Genomic DNA, 23,226 nt, shown 5'->3' on the forward strand with positions numbered 1-23,226 from the left:
GTGAACATGCCACAAAAGTCTCAAAATTTTGTCCAGAGGAAATTTCAATCAATTACAGTGATACCTTTCCTAAAACCATAGGTTTATATCTATCAAGTGGTCGAATAAAAATCAGATGCATTTCTGCTCGTTTTTCCTTAAAATTGAATTGAAAAGATCGAGCGCACAATCTTTGTTGATAAACACTACAATAAGTTATGGACTTATGGGCGGTACGGATAGGAAAATACGGACTGTCAAACAGATAAATGGCCTATAAAATATGCTAAAACAATCTAAATGTTCATATAAACACACTAAGAAGGCTATATTATTCCTCAATTATCTAAAAATCTATTTTATTGTACAAAAACTTTCATATTAAAAAATATCACCATGGCCATAATGCGAAACTAAACTTGTAACTGTGTGTTATTACCTTAGATGTGCTTGGCCGGCGAGGCTGTTCAGGATCGAGTTATTCAGTTATTCATTTATTCATTTATTAATCTTACATTCGTGTCCACCATATTATAGCTCTTGTGCGTACAAGGTTAACTTTTTTCTAGCTAAGTTGTACCTTATAGTATTTCAAGGTTTTTGTTATTAGAGAACTCATGACAAATGCAGGATTCAATTTGAGAACATGGAAGTCAAATAGCAATCAACTTAGCAACGAAGATACAAAGGCAAACGTACTTGATAAGGATAGCGAGACGACAATTCTTGGAATGCGTTGGGATGCGAAGTCAGACATATTGACATTTGCGAAACAAAATGAAGATAGTATAGATATTGATAATTCACAAGCGACAAAGAGAGAAGTATTGCGTAAATCATCGTCAATTTACGACCCACTCGGAATTCTTGGACCAGTGACTGTAAGAGCTAAGCTACTGATACAAACATTATGGAAAGAGGGATACGATTGGGACCAGGTGTTACCTAGCAACATAGTCAAATCATGGTATGAAATTTTAGATACCATCCGAGATGTATTAACTGTTAATACGAAAATCGCACGACATTATTTTAAGGATCAAAATGAGAACGAAAGCAACGAGAAAATAACATTGTTGATGCCAGCCAACGCGCGTATGGAGCCAGTGCCTACTTATGTAAAGGAAAGACTTCTTCTCTAGTAATTGCAAAAAAACGGATCGCTCCGCTCGCAAAATTGACATTACCAAAGCTAGAATTGATGGCTGCAGTAATAGGAGCTCGAATGGCTAAAAACCTCACGAAAACCCTAAAACCACAACGCACAGTACTATGGAGTGACAGTCAGATCGTTCTGCACTGGATTTCGTCTTTAAAATCATTTGGAAGATTTGTTCAGAATCGTGTGATAGAAATTAAAGAAACAACACAGCACTACCACTGGAAATACGTACCAACAGACTCAAATCCAGCCGACCTTCAAACTCGAGGAATATCATCAACGCAATTCAAAGAATCGACTTTGTGGATGCAAGGACCGTCATGGATATCGGATGAGACCAGTTGGCCTACATGGACCCCACAAGTTAAACAAGAGACTCTTTTGTTAACGACAACAGATGACAGCGATAACATAAAACCGTCTGTATTAAATGGAATTTCTAAAATAATCGATCTATCAAGATTCTCGTCATTGAAGAAGTTACTACGAGTTACATGCTACGTGTTTAAATTTGTGAATATATGTAAAAGTAAGCGACCGTATAACTTGTGGAAAAATGCTAGACACGGAAAATATATTACGAAAGATGAAATCGACCGCGCAACTCGTACATGGATTACAGATATTCAAAATGAAAAATTCAGTAGTGAAAAGGAGCAACTCGCAAACCCGTCACATGACAAGAATCTACCATTAGTAAGACAATTGCGCTTGTTCATAGATACAGAAGGTGTCATTCGATGCGCCGGGCGCATACACAATTCAAAGTTAGACGACTCCGCGAAGTTTCCAGTGTTACTTCCGAAGAAAAATCAAATTACGGACTTAATTATATTGAACGCGCACCTGCAGATGTTGCATTCTGGTGCTGGACAGACAATTACGCAAATCCGCCAATAATATTGGATACCCTCCATTAGACAATGCGTTAACCACATCGTTCAGAAATGTGTAAAGTGCCGAAAAGTGACCGGAAAAGCATTTCCACAACAAATTTCGCCTCCGCTACCGAAGGATAGAGTCACCGATATGATTCCGTTTACGACAACTAGTGTTGATTTCGCTGGACCACTATTCGTTAAAGATAATGGACTTGTTACAAAATCGTATATTTGCCTATTCACATGTGCTTGTATTCGTGCCGTTCACCTAGAACTTGTTTCAGATATGACAATCGAATCATTCAAATTAGCGTTTAGACGATTCGTTAGTAGGAGAGGAATTCCCAGTACTGTGTATTCCGACAATGCACTAACTTTTGTTTCCGCTTCACATGATATTCCGAAGGAAATGAACATTCAGATCAATTGGAAATTTATTCCGAAAGGAGGACCATGGTACGGTGGATGGTGGGAGAGACTAGTTGGAATTACGAAAACGACATTGAAAAAAGTGCTCGGAAAATCACAAGTAAATTCTGACATATTACGAACAACTCTGATAGAAATCGAACGTGTAATCAACGATCGTCCGATTACATATGTGTCGTCCGACATCCGAGATCCAGAGCCGCTAACGCCGTCACATCTACTGCAGGGAAGAAGATTATCACAAGAGAACAATTCTGATTCAGAGGACAATAATTTAAATTTAGATTTCACAGAAGCAAACAAACGTTTTAATCATAAAGTAACTTTGATTGAACACTTTGCAAAACGATGGAGAATGGAATACCTCACCGGATTAAGAGAATTTCATCGCGTCGCCGGAGACCAAAGCGCACATGTGAAAATCGGTTCCGTCGTACAAATCATGGACAATTCACCGAGAATGATGTGGAAACTAGCAGTAATAGACGATTTGATCACCGGGAAGATGGAGTAGTGAGAGCAGTCAAACTTCGTACATCAAATGGACTGATTACAACAAGACCAATTGTGAAACTAGTTCCATTGGAAATATGAACTGTAATTGTTAAAAGTGTTTTTTCAATACCCTTTTTATGAACAATACATGAACAGTAATTGCATTTTGCGGCCCCCAGAATGTTGTGAATTAGTTATAGTTTCAGTTTAGTATTTTATACTCTTTTATTTGCTTAACGTTTTACCGCCATTTACGTAACAATAGGCCCGCAACGTCGTCACTTGACGACGTCTCTTTGTATATCTTAGACTCTAATAAAGCATACGAAACATTGAAGACGCTTTTGTGTTTACTCGCCTTTATTATTGATACGTCCAAAACAGTGGTTATTACTTTTTTCATATGTTTATATATATAGATGAACACACATGTATGTAATTATTTTCCGGTGTCCACTATGCTTTCAGCAACACTATATACACGTTTACTTTTCTACATTGGCTAGAGGTATAGGGGGAGGGTTGAGATCTCATAAACATGTTTAACCCCGCCGCATTTTTGCGCCTGTCCCAAGTCAGGAGCCTCTGGCCTTTGTTAGTCTTGTATTATTTTAATTTTAGTTTCTTGTGTACAATTTGGAAATTAGTATGGCGTTCATTATCACTGAACTAGTATATATTTGTTTAGGGGCCAGCTGAAGGACGCCTCCGGGTACGGGAATTTCTCGCTACATTGAAGACCTGTTGGTGACCTTCTGCTGACCTTCTGCTGTTGTTTTTTTCTATGGTCGGGTTGTTGTCTCTTTGGCACATTCCCCATTTCCATTCTAAATTTTATATTGTATTCATTTATGCCCTATAATAGATATGAGCGAATAGGGTATACAAGTAATTGTCAGCAAACTGCAAAAGAAATTTCTTGTTGGCCCCTAATTCTTTACCTGCTGGTACCAAAACCCCAAAAATCAATTTGGTATTGAACCATCTAGAAAAATGTCATAGAGATCCATTCTCTTAGATTAAAGTTATTGTCCGGAAACTTAATGTGTCTTTAGACGACGCCGACGCCGACTAAGACGACATCATACCAATATATGACGCCAAAAAAATGTTTGCAGTCGTATAAAAACTAGTGTGCACAACTTTCAAACAAAGTTTGACTGATTCAATATGGAGAAGCGCACAAGTTATAAAGTCGTGCAAACTATTTTTGAAAGTAATGCACACAAATTTTTAAAACTTATGCCCACAAGATTACAGTTTCTGTTCAATATGTACTACTTTCTGGTATGTTATTTCTGGCCGGGCCCAAATTAGTGGTGTGTAACACCTCAATGGCAATTTTAATCATGTTGACTTATTTACGCATACTACCGTGCTGCACATTTTGCTGTTTACAGTTGATATTCATCAATAATATTAGCAATTGAGCGACAGTAACTTAACAACGGTTTGTCTAATGCTAAACAAAATTTCAGGATAGATACTCCCTAACTTCATGAACATTTTCACGAGTCAGATTTGCTCTAAATACTTTAGTTTCAGAGATATAAGCTAACAAAAGAATTTCACCCCTATGTTTTATGTTTTGTTACGGTGTCATCTTGGTTCACGGGAGGGGTCTTCGGATATGTTTTTAAAACTTAGGGATGATTTAGGCCATACTCGCTGTTTTGTTTTCTTTGTTACAACAGTTGCAGAGGAGAAGACGATACAGTTTTGACCCAATATTGAAATTTTTATGAAAATTAGCTTTTTTTTCTTGATTAAATGAAATACACGTATGTAAAAAATATATACCTTTCTGTAATACTTTTTGAGTAAAATGGGGCCGAATTTTCAGATATTTGCACAAAATTGGGATTACTAGACGTATTTTCCATTCGAAAGAAATACATAACTTATTTATTTTAAAAGATGAACACAAGTTGTTGTTTGCCCTTAAATTATCTGTGATTTCTGATTTATTAAATATTTTTCATAATTTAAGCATTTTTTTTACAGATAACTCATGTTATCAAATATTCATGACGGTAGAAATTAACGTCATGATTTGCTGTTTATTTATCAAATCTAAAGATATGCATTATGGACACTTTCTTGAAAAATGGTACAATTAATTTTCTTACATAATCAAATCAAATGTTATTTTAAAAAAGATGTGTCCATTATCTCGTTTTTAAATTAAATCAGTTTGAATGATAAAAATCAGTCGAAAAAATGCATCTTTTCCCGATATGTCCCAGTTTGACGTCGCGAAAACAATATTTTACGTTAGCAGCGTCATTACCTCCCCTGTAAACTTGGACCTTGGTTCAGTCACATTTTCCCACAAGAGCCTTCGCAATTTTTCGCTTGTTGTTGTTTCAAAGAAAGATTGAATGAATGAAATCATCGAGCAAAGTTGATTTTTTTGTAATTATCATATGTGGAGCAGGATCAGCATTCCCTACTGGAGCACATAAGATCACCCCTAAGTTTTTGTGGGGTTGGGGTTGCTTGATCTTTATTTTTCTGTATTATGCTTTGTAAACTTTTGCATGTTTTTTTTTTAGTCATGGCTTCGTCCGTTTATTTTTCATTATATTATATATTATATTTTAATGTCCCTCTGGTATCTTCCTTCCCTCTTTTTCACCACATATGTAGGTTGCTATGCAATAAGCAGTGTTACTTAAGATATTTTTAAATATAATATCATTATGCACATGATGCATAATTGATCTTTTTATGATATTTTTGTTTTTATCAGGTATTTATATTTTTAAATTGTGCTTGTTATCTATGAATTGGGCGTTTTCATTTTTAAGTATCAGTTGGTTACTAGGCATTTATGTCATGAATTTGTGTTACTTAGGAGAGTTTCGCATATCTTAAAGCACAATTTGACTGTAATTGTGTGGATTTTCTTTAAATCACCAGCAGACTTCAAGTGACACATTTTGTGTATTTTGTTAAAAATTAACATTGAATATTTACAGCCTCAGTTAGTTGCTATGCAAAACAGATGATTGCCATGGAGATTTTATGCATATTTTCCTACTTAATGAATATAATAATGAATGATGAATAACTTTTGTGTGACATTTATTTTGTTAGTACAAATTAAATCATATGACTTTTGTGTAATTCTTTTTATAATATTGACCCCTATTAGGTGACAACATTTGTAGTTTTGTACAAAATTGCCTCCGAAACAGCATAATGTTGGGTAGCTGCCACCAATATAAATACAAAATTCTACCAAATTTTATTTTTTCTTTGAATTATATGAGTAACTCATTTTTGTCAGTACCATATTTTATATTATATACATCTGAATTTTTTACAATTTGACCCAAAAATTGCTTATTTTTGTGTAAAATTTATAAACTTGAACCCTTTGATTTTGCTGTTACCATAGCAACCATGAATAAACATTTTTTTAGAAAAGATTTTTTTAGCTTATCATTTTAAGGTTATATTATTAAAATATTTACTTGCAATGGCCACTTTTGTTAATTCTGATATTATATTTCACGTCGGATTATCCTATTTTTTTACCTCAAATAGTGTCTCAGATTCACTAGTTTCTATTGTAACCATTATTTTACTGCCAAAAAAGTATTTTTTCCTCTCAAATGATTGCTATTGTTTGTCGTATGATGTTTTAAGACTAAGATGTTTATTTTAAGCAAGGTGTGATGATTTTTTTTTCCACTTTCCACCTGAAGCTCTATGCTTATTGACACAGCCTTTTAACTGCACCCTAGTGGATTTGAAACCCTAAAGCATTTCCAGATTTATAAAAGTTGGTCAAACAAGTAAGAGGCTACATGAAACAGTACAGTCAGGGGGAAATGCTAAGGAAAGGGAAACAAAAATAAAATCATAAATTGTGATGGTTATACATGGAGAATTTGTTTGACCTTATTCATTTAACATGTTTTTTTTTTAATATTTGCGTGTAGGCTATTAGTCGGTTGGGTGGTCAACCAATGCATCAAGAGTGCCAAAACTTGAAGGTTAAAATCTTAGATCAGTCAAACCAGGAAATTATGCTCGAAATCAAACGATCACAGGAAGATATGAAAGAATTGAAACAAACAATGGATACTATTGGGACAGAGCACTCAGAAGTGACAGAAAATCTGAGGAAGTTACAAGATTCATACAGTACCCTACAGACTGAAAAATTAGAGGTTACAGGAAATCTTAGGAAGTTACAAGATTCCTACAGTACTTTGAAGACTGAACACACGGCAGTCACAGGAAATTTGAAGAGATTGCAAGATTCCCACAGCACTTTACAGACGGAACACTTAGAGGTCACAGAAAGTCTGAGGAAGTTGCAAGATTCCCAAAGAAATTTGCAGACTGAACACACAGAGGTGACAGGAAATCTGAAGAAGTTACAAGTTTCATACATAACTTTACAGACTGAACACACGGAAGTCACAGAACTGTTTAGAGACCCAATACCATTGAATATCAGAGGTATCTTGTACTTATTACTACAATAGGGATATCTAGGTGATCTTTTCTGTTGGTTTAGAAAGCGACTAGGCAAAATGGAAACAATTCTTTAATAGTTTGTTCCGGACTGAAAATGTGTTACTTGACATAAACACTTATCAATTATACAAAAAAATCAGGTGGTAGAAAATTACATTTAAAACATCTGATTATGTCTGAATTGAAAACCCTTAGATACATATCTGATATATATCATAAATTCTACCAAAGTCTAAGAAAGGATAATTTGATACTTAATATTAAAAAGAACAACTTTGGGATGTAAGTGTTAATTTTATTGCAGAAAAGGTTGTTCAGTCTTACATATATCTTTAAATCATATGACCTTTTTATGCCCCACCTACGATAGTAGAGGGGCATTATGTTTTCTGGTATTTGGCTCTGTTCGTCCGTGTGTCCGTCTGTGCGTCCGTCCAATCAGGTTAAAGTTTTTGGTCAAGGTAGTTTTTGATGAAGCTGAAGTCCAATCAACTTGAAACTTAGTAGACTTGTTGCTTATGATATGATCTTTCTAATTTTAAAGCCAAATTAGACTTTTGACCCCAATTTCACGGTCCACTGAACATAGAAAATGAAATTGGGAGTTACAGGTTAAAGTTTTTGGTCAAGGTAGTTTTTGATAAAATCGAAGTCCAATCAACTGGAAACTTAGTACATATGTTCCCTATAGTATAATCTTTCTAATTTTAATACCAAATTAGATTATTACCCAATTTCACGGTCCATGGAACATGGAAAAGGATAGTGCGAGTGGGGCATCCGTGTACTTTGGACACATTCTTTTATCTTATAGTTTAATATGCAGCTTTTGTTTTCTCAAATTTAAATGTAAATATTAATAGGGGTAATATTAACATTTAAATTTGAGAAAACAAAAGCTGCATATTTGAGAAATGACGAAAAGGCTTCCTCGGACCTTTACCTTATATTTGCATTGGAATATTTTGGTATATTACCTGTTGAAAAAAAAAAACCAAAAAAGTAAATCCTTTAGGCAAAAAGTTTAGATCTAGTAAATTAACAATTAGTCGTATGTCGAATCTTCTTGATTTTTGTTAATTGTATAGTGCATGGCAGGTCTTTAACTGTTTCTTTAAATTCATAACTTGTAATGATTTTAGAAGAATTAGAATTTGTATAAGCATTTCTATCGTTGAATACAGTATTTAGCCTTATACATATAGTAAGGTGTTTTGGATTGCTGTCTCATTGTTGTATACTCTTTTTTTAATGCAGCCAATCTTAAAAGGACTTTAACATTTTAGGGGTAATTTTTGTTTTTGTTCTAGCACTGATTAATGAGAAATTAGAAGCTTGGGAGGAAGCTGACGAAATGTATATAGAAACAAATGGAGCAAACAGTGTATTTCAGTGTATTAAAAAAAATGGATGTGTTGTTGTCACTGGCAGTTCAGGTACAGGAAAATCCTCATTAGTGCGTCATGTAGCTCTAAAGATGCAGAAAGAAGGCTATGATATATTACCAGTCTCAAACCCTGAATGTATCGTCACGTGGCACAATCCAAATAAAAAACACCTGTTTGTAGTGGATGATTTTTGTGGAACATATTCTATAAATCAAATGCAGTTTGAAAACTGGAAAAATTTCATGGAACAAATCAAAACAATAGTAGAAAAACACACAGTAAAATTAGTTATGTCTTGTAGACTACAGGTTTATAATGATAAAAAAATGAGATCTTTGTCATTTTTTCAATCCCGTGAATGTAACCTTTTATCTGAAGGTTTGTGTCTATCAAGAAAAGAAAAGCAATCTATCGCTGAACTTTACATGGTTCCAAACGCTTATAAGATTAGTGAATTTTATGACATGTTTGACTGTTTACCTCATTTGTGCAAATATTACAGTAAAAACACTAAACTGAGTATTGTAAATTTCTTTAAGAACCCATATACAGTATACAAAGCAGAGATAGACAAATTACAAGAAGAGGGAGCACATGTTAAATACTGTAGCCTTGCTCTATGTGTCATGTTTAACAATCATTTAAAAGAGACTTTATTTACAGAAAGCAATGACAAAGGTATCGAAATCGTTATAAAGAATACGTTTGAAGCCTGTAAAGGGGTAGGAGGAATTTCACGATTAGCAATTCGCGATGAGCTAGTCTCACTTACTCAGTCGTTCATCAGAAAGGATGGTGACATTTTTAGAACTATTAATGACAAGCTGTTCGACTTTCTTGCATTTTACTTTGGCAGTGTTATGATCGGATGCTTAATTGAATATGCTTCAAGTCGTCTTATTTGTGAAAGGTTTTTGTTAAAAAAAGAAAGCAATAGTGATGAATTTATCATAATTGTACCACAAGAGTATCAGGAAATGTATATGAAGAGGATTGTAGATGACTGGACAAATGGAAATATAATCAATGTCCACGATAACATTAATTTAAACAACCAAATCTTCAGACAAAGTTTCTTAAAACATATTAAAGGTTTAGAAATAACGAAACAGCAACAATTGGCTAGTTCATATGACAAGTGTAATTATAATAGCACTTCATTGATACAGTGTTGTCTTAAAGGAGATATTGATCTAGTAACGTGGTGTTTAGAACATTGTAGCAGTAACGTAAACCACAGCCGTATTGGTGATGAAGAATCACCTCTGTACCTTGCTTGTCAGAAAGGTCATCTTGAAGTAGTTCAGATGTTACTAAATAATAAAGCAGACATCAATAAGGGTGTATATAATGGATTCACATCTCTGCATATTTCTTGTTACCATGGACATTTTAAAGTAGTCCAGATGCTTATAAAAAATAATGCAGACATAAATATGTGTGATTATGACGAAACTTCACCTCTATTTGTTACCTGTCAGAAAGGACATACCGAAATAGTGAAGATGTTATTAAACAATAAGACTGAAATTGACAAGTGTAGAAATACTGGAGAATCACCTCTGGCCGTTGCTTGTCAGAATGGACATACTGAAGTAGTTCAGATGTTAATAAACAATAAGGCAAATATCAATAAGTGTAATGCTCATGAAATATCACCACTGTTCACTGCATGTTATAATGGACACACTGAAGTAGTTCAGTTGTTAGTTAAAAATAAGGCAGACATTCATAAGGGTTCAGATACAGGAGCAACACCTCTGTACGTTGCTTGTAAGCAAGGGCGTACTAAAATAGTGCAGATGTTAATAAGCAATAAGGCAGATATTAATAAGTGTGATGCTAATGAAATATCTCCTCTTCACATTGCATGTGCAAGAGGAAAAACTAGAATAGTTAAGATGTTAATTTGCAATCAGGCAGCCATCAATAAGTATACACATGATGGTGCATCACCTCTGTATATTGCTTGTAGCCAAGGAAATACTGAAATAGTTAAGGCGTTATTAAATAATAAGGCAGATATTTCTAAGTGCAAAGGTAAGGGATTATCACCTCTGAGCACTGCTTGTTTTAAAGGACACATCGGAGTTGTGAAGGTCCTAATAAACAATAAGGCAGACATTAATAAGTGTTTAGATAATAGAAAATCACCTCTGTTCATTGCTTGTAACAGAGGACACACTGAAGTAGTACATATGTTAATAAACAATAAGGCTGACATTAACAAGTGTACAGATAATGATGGATTATCACCTCTGTTCATTGCTTGTTATCGAGGACATACTGATGTAGTAGCGATTCTAATAAACAATAAGGCTGACGTTAACAAGTGTACATATAATGATAGATTATCACCTTTGTTCATTGCTTGTCAAAGAGGACACACTGAAGTAGTAGCGATGTTAATTAACAATAAGGCTGACATTAACAAGTGTACATATAATGATGGATTATCACCTCTGTTCATTGCCTGTCACAGAGGACACACTGAAGTAGTACATATGTTAATAAACAAAAAGGCTGACATTAACAAGTGTACAGATCATAATGGATTATCACCTCTGTTCATTGCTTGTTATCGAGGACATACTGATTTAGTGCATATGTTAATTAACATTGGGGCAAACATCATTAAGTGTAATAAATATGGAATATCACCTCTGCACATTGCTTGTCTGAAAGGAAATACAGATATAGTTCAGATCTTAATAATCAATAAGGCAGACATTCTTATGTGTGCCGATAAAATAGTGTCCCTTCTATTTATTGCCTGTCAGACAGGACATACTGGAATAGTGCAAATATTATTAAAAAATAATACAGACATAAATAAGTGTACTAAATCTGGACATTCGCCTTTGTTTGTTGCTTGTAAGGAAGGACATCCTGAAATTGTTAAGTTGTTCATAGAAAATAATGCAGACTTAAATAAGTGTAGAGATGTTGGAGCATCACCTCTGTTCATTGCATGTCAAAATGGACATACTGAAGTAGTACAGATGTTAATAAATAATAAAGCAGACATGCATGAGTGTAATGATGAAGAAATGTCACCTCTTTACATTGCTTGTCGCGAAGGACATACTGAGGTAGTGCAGATCCTAACAAACAATATGTCAGACATCGATAAATGTAAAAATACCGTAGCTTCACCACTATTCATTGCTAGTCAGGAAGGGCATAGTCATGTTGTTCGGCTTTTAATTAACAATAAGGCAGACATTAATAAATGTAATCATGAAGAAGAATCCCCTGTCTTCATTGCCTGTAAGAATGGACATAGTGAAGTTGTTCAACTTCTAACAAACAATCAGGCAGACGTTAATTGGTGTAATAGTATTGGAGCCTCACCTCTCTTCATTGCTTGTCAGGAAGGACATACTGAAGTTGTTCAGTTTTTACTGAACAATAGATCTGACATAAATAGGTGCGATGCTGAGGAAACATCACCTTTGCATATTGCTTGTCGAGAAGGGCATACCAAAGTAGTTCAGATGTTAATTAACAATAAGGTAGATATTGATAAATGTGCATATGCTGGAGCAACACCTTTGCATATGGCTTGTGGCAACAACCATCTTGAGGTTGTACAGACTCTATTAAATAATACAGCAGATATAAATAAGTGTAGTGATGAAGGAATATCACCCCTGTCCACGGCTTGTTTTAAAGGACATATCAAAGTTGTTCAAATGCTAATTGAAAATAAGGCAGAGATGAATACGTTTTCAGATACTGGTTATTCACCTCTATTTGCTGCTTCAGAGAATGGAAATACTGAAGTAGTTCAGATGCTATTAAATAATAATGCAGACATTAATAAGTGTAATGACAAAGAAGTTTTACCACTACATATTGCTTGTGAGGAAGGACATACTGAAATTGTTCATATATTAATCAATAATAAGACAGACATTAATAAATGTACAGAAACTGTACCCACTCCTCTTTTTATTGCTTGTCAGGACGGGCATACTGAAGTAGTTCGGGTGTTAATTAGCAAAAATGCCGATATCAATAAATGTTATGGCGACGTTTCACCTCTACAAATTGCTTGTGTTGAAGGGAATACGGATGTTGTTCAGATTTTAATAAACAATAAAGCAGACACAAATAAGTGTACATGTAGTGGTTCCTCACCTCTTTTTCGGGCTTGTCAGAATGGAAATACTGAAATAGTTCAGATGTTAATAAACAATAAGGCAGACATTAATAAGTGTAATGATGAAGACGTATCACCGTTGTTTATTGCTTGTTACGAAGGACATACTGAAGTAGCACAGATGTTAATAAACAATAAGGCAGACATTAATAAGTGTAATGATGAAGAAGTATCACCTTTGTTAATTGCTTGTCAAGAAGGACATACTGAAGTAGTTCAGATTTTAATAAACAATAAGGCTGGCATCAATAAATGTACAGATACTGAAGCAACACCTTTGTATATTGCTTGTTTGTCAGAACACGCTGACGTGGTGCACGTGCTATTAAACAATAAAGCAGATGTTAATAAGTGTTGTGCTGAAGAAAAATCACCTCTTTACATTGCTTGTTTGAATGGACAAACTGAAGTAGTACAAATGTTGATAAATAATAAGGCTGACGTCAATAAGTGTAGTGATAAGGGAGTATCACCTCTGTTCATTGCTTGTTTCAAGGGATTTACTGAAGTTGTTCAAATGTTAATTGAAAATAGTGCAGACATTAATAGGTTTACAGATACTGGTTCCTCACCTCTGCTTATTGCCTCTGCGAATGGAAATACTGAAGTAGTTCGGATATTATTAAACAATAGTGCAGACATTAATAAGTGCAATGCCAAAGAATGTTCATCTCTGCACATTGCTTGTGGGAAAGGTCATACTGAAGTTGTTCAAATATTAATAAAAAATAAGGCAGACATAAATAAATGTACAGAAACTGGATTAACTCCTCTGTCAATTGCTATTCGGAATGGGACTACTGAAGTAGTTCGGATGTTAATTAACAAAAAAGCTGACGTTAATAGGTGTGATGAAAATGGCGATTCTCCTCTTGACATTGCATGCTGGAAAGGGAACATTAAAGTAGTTCAGATGTTAATTAAGAAAAAGGCTGACATCAATAGGTGTGGTTATAATGGGAAATCACCTCTGCACATTGCTTGTCAAGAAGGACATACTGAAGTAGTTCAGCTGTTACTTTACAATGAGGCAGACATTAATAAGTGTACAAATACTGGAGCATCACCCCTGCTCACTGCTTGTCAAGAAGGACATACTGAGGTAGTACATATGTTGATAAAAAATAAGGCAGCTATTAACAAGTGTGATGAGGAAGGCGTAACACCTCTGTTAAGTGCATGTCAGGCTGGGCATTCTGAAGTAGCTTATATGCTTATTACGAATAAGGCTGGCATTAAGAAGTGTAATAATACTGGAGAATCACCTCTGTGCATTGCTCGTAAGGAAGGACATACTGATATAGTTCAGATGTTACTACACAAAAAATCTTTAGGAATATCAGTTTTCCCGTTCAGCAGTTCTGTCCGGACAATTCGACATTTACGGGGAATGGAATTAGGTGCTACAAATATCAATACAAGATTACTGTGGTATTGGAGACAATTATCTATCAATCAATTACTTAATGATTGTCTAAGAAAGACATAACCTGACTCAATGCCAAAAATATTTGACATTGATAGAATTTATGACCGTTAGTTTAAAAAACGTGTATCTGTACATATGATATGTTTTGAATTTGAATTTTAGTAGCGATAAAAATATTTTCAAAGATATTGCTAAGATGTTAAATAGGTCATTCAAACATGTTTAAGGATCAACCATACAAATTGGGGATATGTAAAAAAAAAAAAAAAAAAAAAAAAAAAACACGACCAAAGTTAAGATAACAGCCGAAGGTTATTGATAGGTCTTCAACACAGCGAGAAAATCACGCACCGGAAGCGGTCCTCATTAGGCCCCTAAATAAAAATGCAAACTAGAGTTGTCTCATTGGCACTCATACCGAACCTTCTGATATTTAGTTCAGTGAAAATGGACGTCGTACCCGTATCATAATAACAACTAGTTTTAGAATGATTTTTTTTCCGATGCAAAGACCCTATGATTGAGTCAATATTAATACCAAAATATGCCATCTTTAAAGATAATACAACAGTATCGTTATAATATCACTTCTAAATAAGTCTGTTTAAAGGTAAGTTAGTGTTTAAGGTGAATGCAAACAATTATGTGCTTAGTAAAGAATATTTCCATAAAAGTTGGATGTGAAATTCCCGCATGTTTAAGATGTCTGCATGTTAGTTCAGGTTAACGAATGATGCTCTTTTACCGATGATAAAATTAGTAAATTTGTTGACCAGTTTGTGATTTCGAAAATCCCAGTCTAATAATTTTTCAGTAACACAGATATTTCTTTCGTTAAAATCAACAAGTTGAGACATATGAACAGTTTGAAATGGTGACAAGGGAACTCACAATCTAAACATGGATAACTAGCAAAATTAAATGAAAAATAATGTCTTTTATGAAAAGGAGTAGTTCCGGTAAGGGCCGATTTTGGCCCCAAATTTCAGGATCATCTAACGAAAGATTTTTTAAACTTTTTAAGAGCCATTCTCTGTAAGGACCAAAATTAGTGTTCACACCTATGTCACAGATTTTTACCATTCTTTGTACACATACTACATAACTAATATACTTAACAACTAACACTTTAAAAATTGATTTTGGGCTTTGTTACTATGGAAATGGCGGCCATTTTGATTTTGGGCTTTTTTTTCAATGAAAATTCTAAAAAAATTCCTAAATATCAATTCTTATTTTCCCGTTATCCTGACAGTAATTGATGCAGATACTTATCACATCTCAAAGCTGTTACCTTTGTCTTTTTAAAAATATATTACATATTTGGCTGACAATTGCGTACATATGCTTATTTTCTATTGGAGAAGGGGGTGATTCTGACATCTAAATGAAAACCAGATTTCACCAAAATTCATTGAAGCTTTGAAAAAATTTCCAAGATAGTTTTTTGAAAAGATTGTCAAAATCATAAAGATAAACCCCCCATTTAAAAATTAAAAAATATTCAGGGATGTGTTTTTTGATTTAAGAAAAAAAATGTGGATTGAAAACTATGGGTCTATGAATTATCTCCCCTTTATTGTTCTTCTTCATTGAAAACATAAAGAAACAACAGGAAGTACAAGGATTAATGCCCAAAATAAAGTGCAGACGAAATGCAGACACTGATAAAACCATTATAATGTTGGTAAAAATAAGATATTTCAAGGTAGATAGTACTATGGAGTGCAATTTCTCTCTAAAGTTTGTGGATTGTGATAAACTCATTTGATGAACCTCTTGCCAAACACTGAAACAGTGAAACACAGGCAGTACATACATGTACCAAATGTTTGCTATTTTTTTCTGAGAATGGTCTTAAACCATCAGTAGCTCTAGATCTTCACATCAATATTGTATTTCAATTAAATGAAGAAAAAACAATTCAAATTGTGCACGTCGCATGTTATGCCAACAAAAAGTTTTCATCCAGATATTGACCACATCAAGGATTCTGGACTCAAGTCGTTACCTTACAGAACTAGCCTTAAACTAGCAAGTAGTGGACCGAGGGAAAAGGATTTTATTCATCTTATTAACTAGACAAGAATGTGAGTAATGAAAATAAAATGAAATTGTCATGCCCCCCCCCCCTTTTCCCCCTTTTATAGTTTGGATTAGTTTATGTAATATTTAGATTTTCATAATTATCATTCATCATTGATTATTTGTTAAACATTCTCAATTACTAAGACAATGCAAACATTTATTTAGTTTCAAAACAGATATATAATTTACAATGTACCTCCTTTCATGACTTTCATGAGTGTAAGAATTGGGGTCCTCTAATTTTTATGTATTATTTACTTTTTACACATTTTCTAAAACAAATACTTATTCTGTACAATTGTAAGGAAAATGATTTTATAGTCAAAATGTAGATTTCTGTAGTAATTTGATTTCTTTTTAATGTTTGTCCTTCATTCTGAGATTTATAATCTATCTTGTCAGTGGCAGATCCAGAGTGGGGCCCACTGACTGACATAAGAGTGGGGCCCGCTTCAGTCAAGCTTCAGTGATTCCCTAGACAAGCAACTATTTTTTTTCCTAAAAAAGGGGGGGCGGCCCCCTGGGCTTCCCCTAAATCCGCCTCTGATTGTATAACCTTATTTTGTTTTCCACAGTTATTCTTCTTACTTTTGCATCCCATTATTCTCTATTTTAATTATGATCAATTATGTGTGCTTATTTACAAAATGTATCTCCAATTATTATGTTCATATTTATTTTTTAATTCAATAATTTGCTTATAATAATTATTCTTTGTTTGGTAAACCCTATTAAGCTTCTTAAATGATGTGTTCATGGTTTAATCTATTATTTTTACAATTTATGAATTATTTGTTATTGATTTCAAAACAGTACTTTAGCTGTAAAATTGTCAAAAATTTAAAACTCCTATTTTCATAACACCATTGTTGTGAATATAAATATTTGATTTGCATTTAATATCAAGCTCCCCACCCCCTCCCCCAAGATTAAATGTGAATTCTATATCCCTCCTCCCCATCTCTGAGATTTGATCAGGTTTTTAAAACATCCTAAATAATGAGTATCTTTTAACAATGGTTTGAAACTGTAAATAACCGGCTTCCCCAAAAAAAATATATTGAAAAAAAATTGTATAATGATAGAAAACAGATGAGTACTCTGTTGCAAATAAAATCTGTGTATGGTTTATTACCTTTTACTTTAACATATGAATAATTGGTATGCAATATTACAGCTAATTTCTTAATGCATGTAGAATAAAATTTTGGTTAGCCTGCTTGCTTTGTTTGTATATTGTACACTCATAAGGATAACACCCAATTAAATTCAAATATGATATATAGGTTTAACTATGCCAATATAAATTGTTTAAAGATGTCATTCTTATTTATAAAGCTTGTATAAACAATTATACAAACAAAGCAAGCAAGAAAATCAAAGTTTTACTTTGTAAGCATTAGGAAATTAGCTGTAATAAATCTTGAACAGCAATACATGTATAGATTAACACAGAACTTGTTTCAATGTTTAACTGTAGTTTTATAAATAATTGCTATCATTTTTTCCAGCATGTTGTACTTTGTTTCTGAAGAAAATAAGAATAGATGTCAATGATGCAGTACTTGAAGGTGAAATGAGGTAATAATAATATATTTTAAAAAGTAATCCTTGTTTCTTCACCAAAGGTTCAGTATGTGTTTAGCAATAATACTATGATATACAGGTACATATTTGTCATACAAAGTCTTCACAAACACGGATAGAGACAGGTAGGCTAGAAAAATATATATTAGAGAGTCTTGTCCTTTTCACAAATTGCACCTATTTAAATTTATTTAAAAAATTATACTTAACTGTATCATAATAAATTTTTTTGTCTATGAAAAACTAATCATTTTAACAAAAATTACAAACCTTATTTGCTGTTTATATTGCTGATTCTTATTTTTATTCTCCATTTATATAAGCTGAATCAATTTAATTGTTGTGTAAATAATTATTATTCTTTAAAGAAGATTCTATTTATACTAAGAACTATAATCAACTTTGTATTTTATGCAATTGTTGAGCAATGCTAACTTACATCAAGACAGATTCAGATTCAATATTTTATTATAGTCTCACTACTTGGAATTCATATACAGTACATACAGAGTATATAAACAATATAAGACAGCCAATATACAAATATTAAACACAAGTAACAAGACATCTAACATGAGCGATATTTTCCAATTAACAAAGTTCCATAACTCATCAGTTAAAAGGTAAAATTTGTCACAATCAGAAGTGCTGACATCCATTATTCCTGAGGTTGTGTAATCATTGTTATAAATCTTCCTTTCTCAATTTTATTCTTTAAAGAAATTTTATCAATGCAGACTGTTAATGAAAAGGTGTACAGAAAGCAAATGTTATATAAAAAATAATCATAAAGTGATTGCATAGAATTGAACCCCTAGAAACTATTACTGGCAAAAATAAAAATATATTTTTGCTGAATTATTGCCAATGAAAATTATCTCTACTAGAGATCAAAGAACATAGAAGTAAACAGTATAGGTCAGCTATGATCACTCAAAAATGTCAGAGTCAATATTTTATGTGCCCATAACTGAGTTATATTGTAGTAAGTTACAAATGTTCCTCATTTTTTTTTTTATCTTTTCAAAGCCAGATTTATTTGACATATTCCTTAGAATTAACCAGGGGAAATAGCAATTCAACATGATGTCATCAGAAACCTTATATTTTTCAGAGTGATGTAACACAGGCAAGAATTTAAGTGAATGAAACAGCATCACTTCTAAAAGTAGCATGGAATTTTTATCACAGGTATTATTTAGACAGACAGATTAAAAAGTGTTTTGCCTTGTAAATCAACAACAACAGTTTCTCAATCAATATTTTAAAATTGTGTTTAAACGTTTTACTAAACCCCTTCAAACTAGCTATATATAGAATCGCCCTTTTTTTTGGCAAAGGGGGGGGGGGGAGGGGGGTATTTATCTGATAAACAATCTGTTGTCCAGTTCCAGTCAAAAACATTTGGGAATCTAAACTTAATACCAAAATGTTAATGCTTACAAGTGATTATAACATCAATTGGCCAAAATTAGAGCCAATTTTTTCTTTTAATTAGAAATATCTATGCAATAGGGAGAAACATGACTCAGAAACATTACTTTTCTATAACTTTTTATAAATTGCTTATTATTTGACCCATTTCAATGCGATTTTATTCTTGTATTTCGGGGCTTCTTTCACGTGCTGAATCTAAACATGTATTAAGTTTAGGGATTTTGGGTCCCTTTTTTTAAATGGGTCCATTGAGGGTCCAAAATTTAACTTTGTTTGATTTTATCAAAAATTGAATTATTGGGGTTCTTTGATATGTCAAATCTAACTGTCTATTTAGATTTTTAATAGTGGGTCCTGTTTTCAAATTGATCTACACTAATAAGGTACCAAGGGTCTAAAATTAAACTTAGTTTGATTTTATCAAAAATTTAATTCTTGAGATTAATTGATAAGCCCAATTTAACTGTATATTTAATTTTTAATTTTGGGTCCCGTTTTAAAATAGGTCTACATTAAGGTCCAAAGGGTCCAAAATTAGACTTCGTTTGATTTTTACAAAAAAATAATGTAAGGGGTTCATGCTGAATTTAACCATGTATTGTGATTTTTGGGCCCTGTTATCAAATTTGTCCATATTGAGGTTTAAAGGTTCCAAAACTGTTTAATTTCATCAAACCATTGAATTCCTGGGGTTCTTTGATATGCTCAATCAAACTGTGTATTTAGATTTTTGATTTTGGGTCCCATTTTCAAATTGGTCTACATTAAGTTCCAAAGGGTCCAAAATTAAACTTAGTTTGATTTTAACAAATATTGAATTCTTGGGGTTCTTATATATGCTGAATCTAAACATGTGTTTAGATTTTTGATTATGGGCCCAGTTTTCAAGTTGGTCCACATCAAGTTTCAAAATTTAACTTTGTTTGATTTCAACAAAAATTGAAATCTTGGGGTTCTTTGACATGTTGAATCTATTTAGAGTTTGGATATTGAACCATTTTAGCTTAATTGTCAAATGTTTAATCACAATCCAAATTCAGAGCTGTATTAAGCCTGGTTCTGGCTATGCAAATTGGTTAAAAAGAAATTATATGCCCAAGACCTATTATGGTATACAAATGTCCTCCGTCTATCTGTCCAGCGTAAACATATCGCACCATAACATTAGAAGGACTTTTCCAAATTTCATGAAACATAATGTAGTTGTTACTTATAATGGTCAAAATGATCTGTATACGTTTTGGTAAAAATAAGATTAAACCTTTTTGAGTTACAGGACTTTGTAACTAAAAAAGGGGTGTGTTTTTTTTCACATGTCCCGCCGTATCTCAAAAATGATTTATGATGATTGCTTAAAACTGTACAAACTGCTTAGTTATGTTAATCTACAGATCTGTTTACTTTTTGGTGATGATTCAAAATGTTTATATTTTAGAGTTATTGAGTTTTCTGGTATAAAAGGGTTATTTTGCACCTGTCGCGCTGTATCTCAGAAAGTGTTGATGATTATTGCATAAAACTTACACTTAAGACAAAGGGCGTATCATACACTCATGGCGCAGCAGTTTATTGAGTTCATGTCTGACATGTTGATGACGGATAGACAAACGGACAACAGTATGCCCTAATAGTCCTGTAAATGATGTATAAAAAGTGCATAAATAATGCACTCAAAAGTTAACCATGAAAGACACAAAACTATCTTTTGAATTTTGTGTAAGCATCAATCATTAGGAAAAAATTATTTAAACTAGTGAAAATTGCTTATATCTAATATTTGATTAAGTTTTTAAAATAAAATACTTTCTTTTATTTAGAAATAATCCAGCAGTTTCCAGATTATGAATTTCACCATGTTAATGAGTTTTACAAGCAGTTAGAATGAGGTGTTTTTCAGAAGAAGAAATGAGTTCCAAGAATATATATTCTAAAAGTTCCAAATCTGTTTATTGTAATAGATTACTTGAAATAATGAAGAACATTATTACAACTGTTTTTCCACAAAATACTGAAGATGTCCTTCATTCACTGACAATGTAATAATAATAATAATAATAATAAATTCTTTATTTAAAGAGGGTAAACTCAGTTAGTTATTGAGTTCTAATAACCAGGAACAGAAACCTCAAGCATTACCAAAAGGTTCATTTTGTTCTTTTGTTGATTCATTGAAAAAGGCTGAATCTTAGCACCACAAAAAAATACTGTCATTCTAGACACAGACCATGTTGTATAATCAAGTTTATCAGATGCTTCCAGACATATCTGAAAATAAATATTATGTGACATCTAGCTGCAAAATAAAACTGATTTCAAGTTTTCTGTTAATCTCTTTTGTTAATGCCAATTATTTTGTCATAGTCGCATCTCAAGTTGCATGTTTTACCTGTAACCTCTAGAAATGTATCCAACTGTTATACAAGTGAGTGGTTTAACTAGCTATAAACCAGGTATAATCCACCATTTTCTACATTAAAAAAAGGTCTGTACCAACTCAGGAATATGAGAGCTGTTATTCATTCTTTTGACATGTTTTAGCTTTTGATTTTGCCATTTGATAAGGGATTTTCCATTGTGAATTTTACCTTACTTTCATTGTGACCAAATCACTACTTTCACTTTAAACAATTTGTTTTTTTCAAATGTTTTACTTTTTCAATATATATATGCAACTGATAGGACCAATTAAATATTAAACATTTCAAAGAAAACAGTAGCCAGAATACTTAGAAAGAAATACCCCATATAATAATTGGGAACTATATTCAAAGGCCATGGAAAAAGGGAATTAATTGTGGTCTGAAGCCAACTGCAATGTTCTTTGTAATGTGTTTCCATAGCAACTGTTATTGATATTCATTTTGAATAATATAAGTTGTGTATCAAAACAATTCCTTATCAGTATGGTTTTACAAAGTTAAATAAGAAAAATTTTGAAATTGACGAATATAACCACTTACTTTCTTTTAATCTGCACAATGCAATTTCAAGTTTTGCCAAATTTCAGAAAATTTTGAACAATTTTTTTTTTTAAACAACAAAAAACACACAGCCAATTTTTTTCTTGGTGAAAGAGTGATATATGAAGATCATTTTGGGGGCATAACAAATATATCTGACGTTGGGATAAAAAATAAAATCATTTTGAAATTCACTAAAAAATGCCTTTTTCAGCAGTTTGAAAAAATGCAAAATCAGCACTTTTCAGATACAAGTTTTAATGTTTTGAATTGGTTCAAGACAATGTCTGTTTACTTTAATGTGTTATTTCAGACCTTTACTTGTTCAGTATACCTATGATTTAGGCTAAAAATGTATATTTGTTAAAAATAATGAAAGTTGAAAAATGATGCATTTTGAGATTTTGCTACTCTGTTTCTGGGCTTATATATATGGGACCTGTAACCATAGCAACAGAAACCCCAAAAACAAAAATGAAAGTTATTTTTGTTATCAGGGCATCATATGGGCTTAATATTGAAAAGATATCGAAAATCTGTGACATTGGTGTAAACAGTCCCTTAAATATCTTTGGTTTTTTAAGTGTATATTTCAATTGCCTCAATAAGTTTATGTGAATGATTTTAACTGATTAATTCATTAAAAACGCTCCGATTCAAGCTTAAATATGAAAAATCTATCAATTATGCCAAAAGCGTTACTTTTCAGATGGTTTTTTTTTCGAAATGGAA

At 32.8% G+C, this 23,226-nt stretch overlaps 2 protein-coding genes and 1 long non-coding RNA gene across 3 annotated transcripts; all 3 read left to right on the forward strand.

Moving 5' to 3' along the window:
• Positions 1-2,170: 2,170 nt before the first annotated feature.
• Positions 2,171-2,965, forward strand: LOC139528995 (uncharacterized). The gene has a single exon (XM_071325234.1). The coding sequence runs from the start codon at positions 2,171-2,173 to the stop codon at positions 2,963-2,965; it is 795 nt and encodes a 264-aa protein (XP_071181335.1).
• Positions 2,966-6,983: 4,018 nt separating this feature from the next.
• LOC139528997 (ankyrin repeat domain-containing protein 17-like) lies at positions 6,984-14,482 on the forward strand. The gene is made up of 2 exons (XM_071325235.1): positions 6,984-7,422; positions 8,751-14,482. The coding sequence occupies exons 1-2, from the start codon at positions 6,984-6,986 to the stop codon at positions 14,480-14,482; spliced, it is 6,171 nt and encodes a 2,056-aa protein (XP_071181336.1).
• A 1,508-nt stretch (positions 14,483-15,990) lies between these two features.
• LOC139526941 (uncharacterized) lies at positions 15,991-21,560 on the forward strand. Its single transcript, XR_011665225.1, has 4 exons — positions 15,991-16,512; positions 18,022-18,091; positions 19,212-19,288; positions 21,352-21,560. It is a non-coding gene; the product is annotated as an uncharacterized lncRNA (long non-coding RNA).
• The last annotated feature ends 1,666 nt before the right edge of the window (positions 21,561-23,226 follow it).

Source organism: Mytilus edulis, chromosome 6 (genome assembly GCF_963676685.1).
Source record: "Mytilus edulis chromosome 6, xbMytEdul2.2, whole genome shotgun sequence".
In the NCBI taxonomy this organism is placed as follows: Eukaryota; Metazoa; Mollusca; class Bivalvia; order Mytilida; family Mytilidae; genus Mytilus; species Mytilus edulis.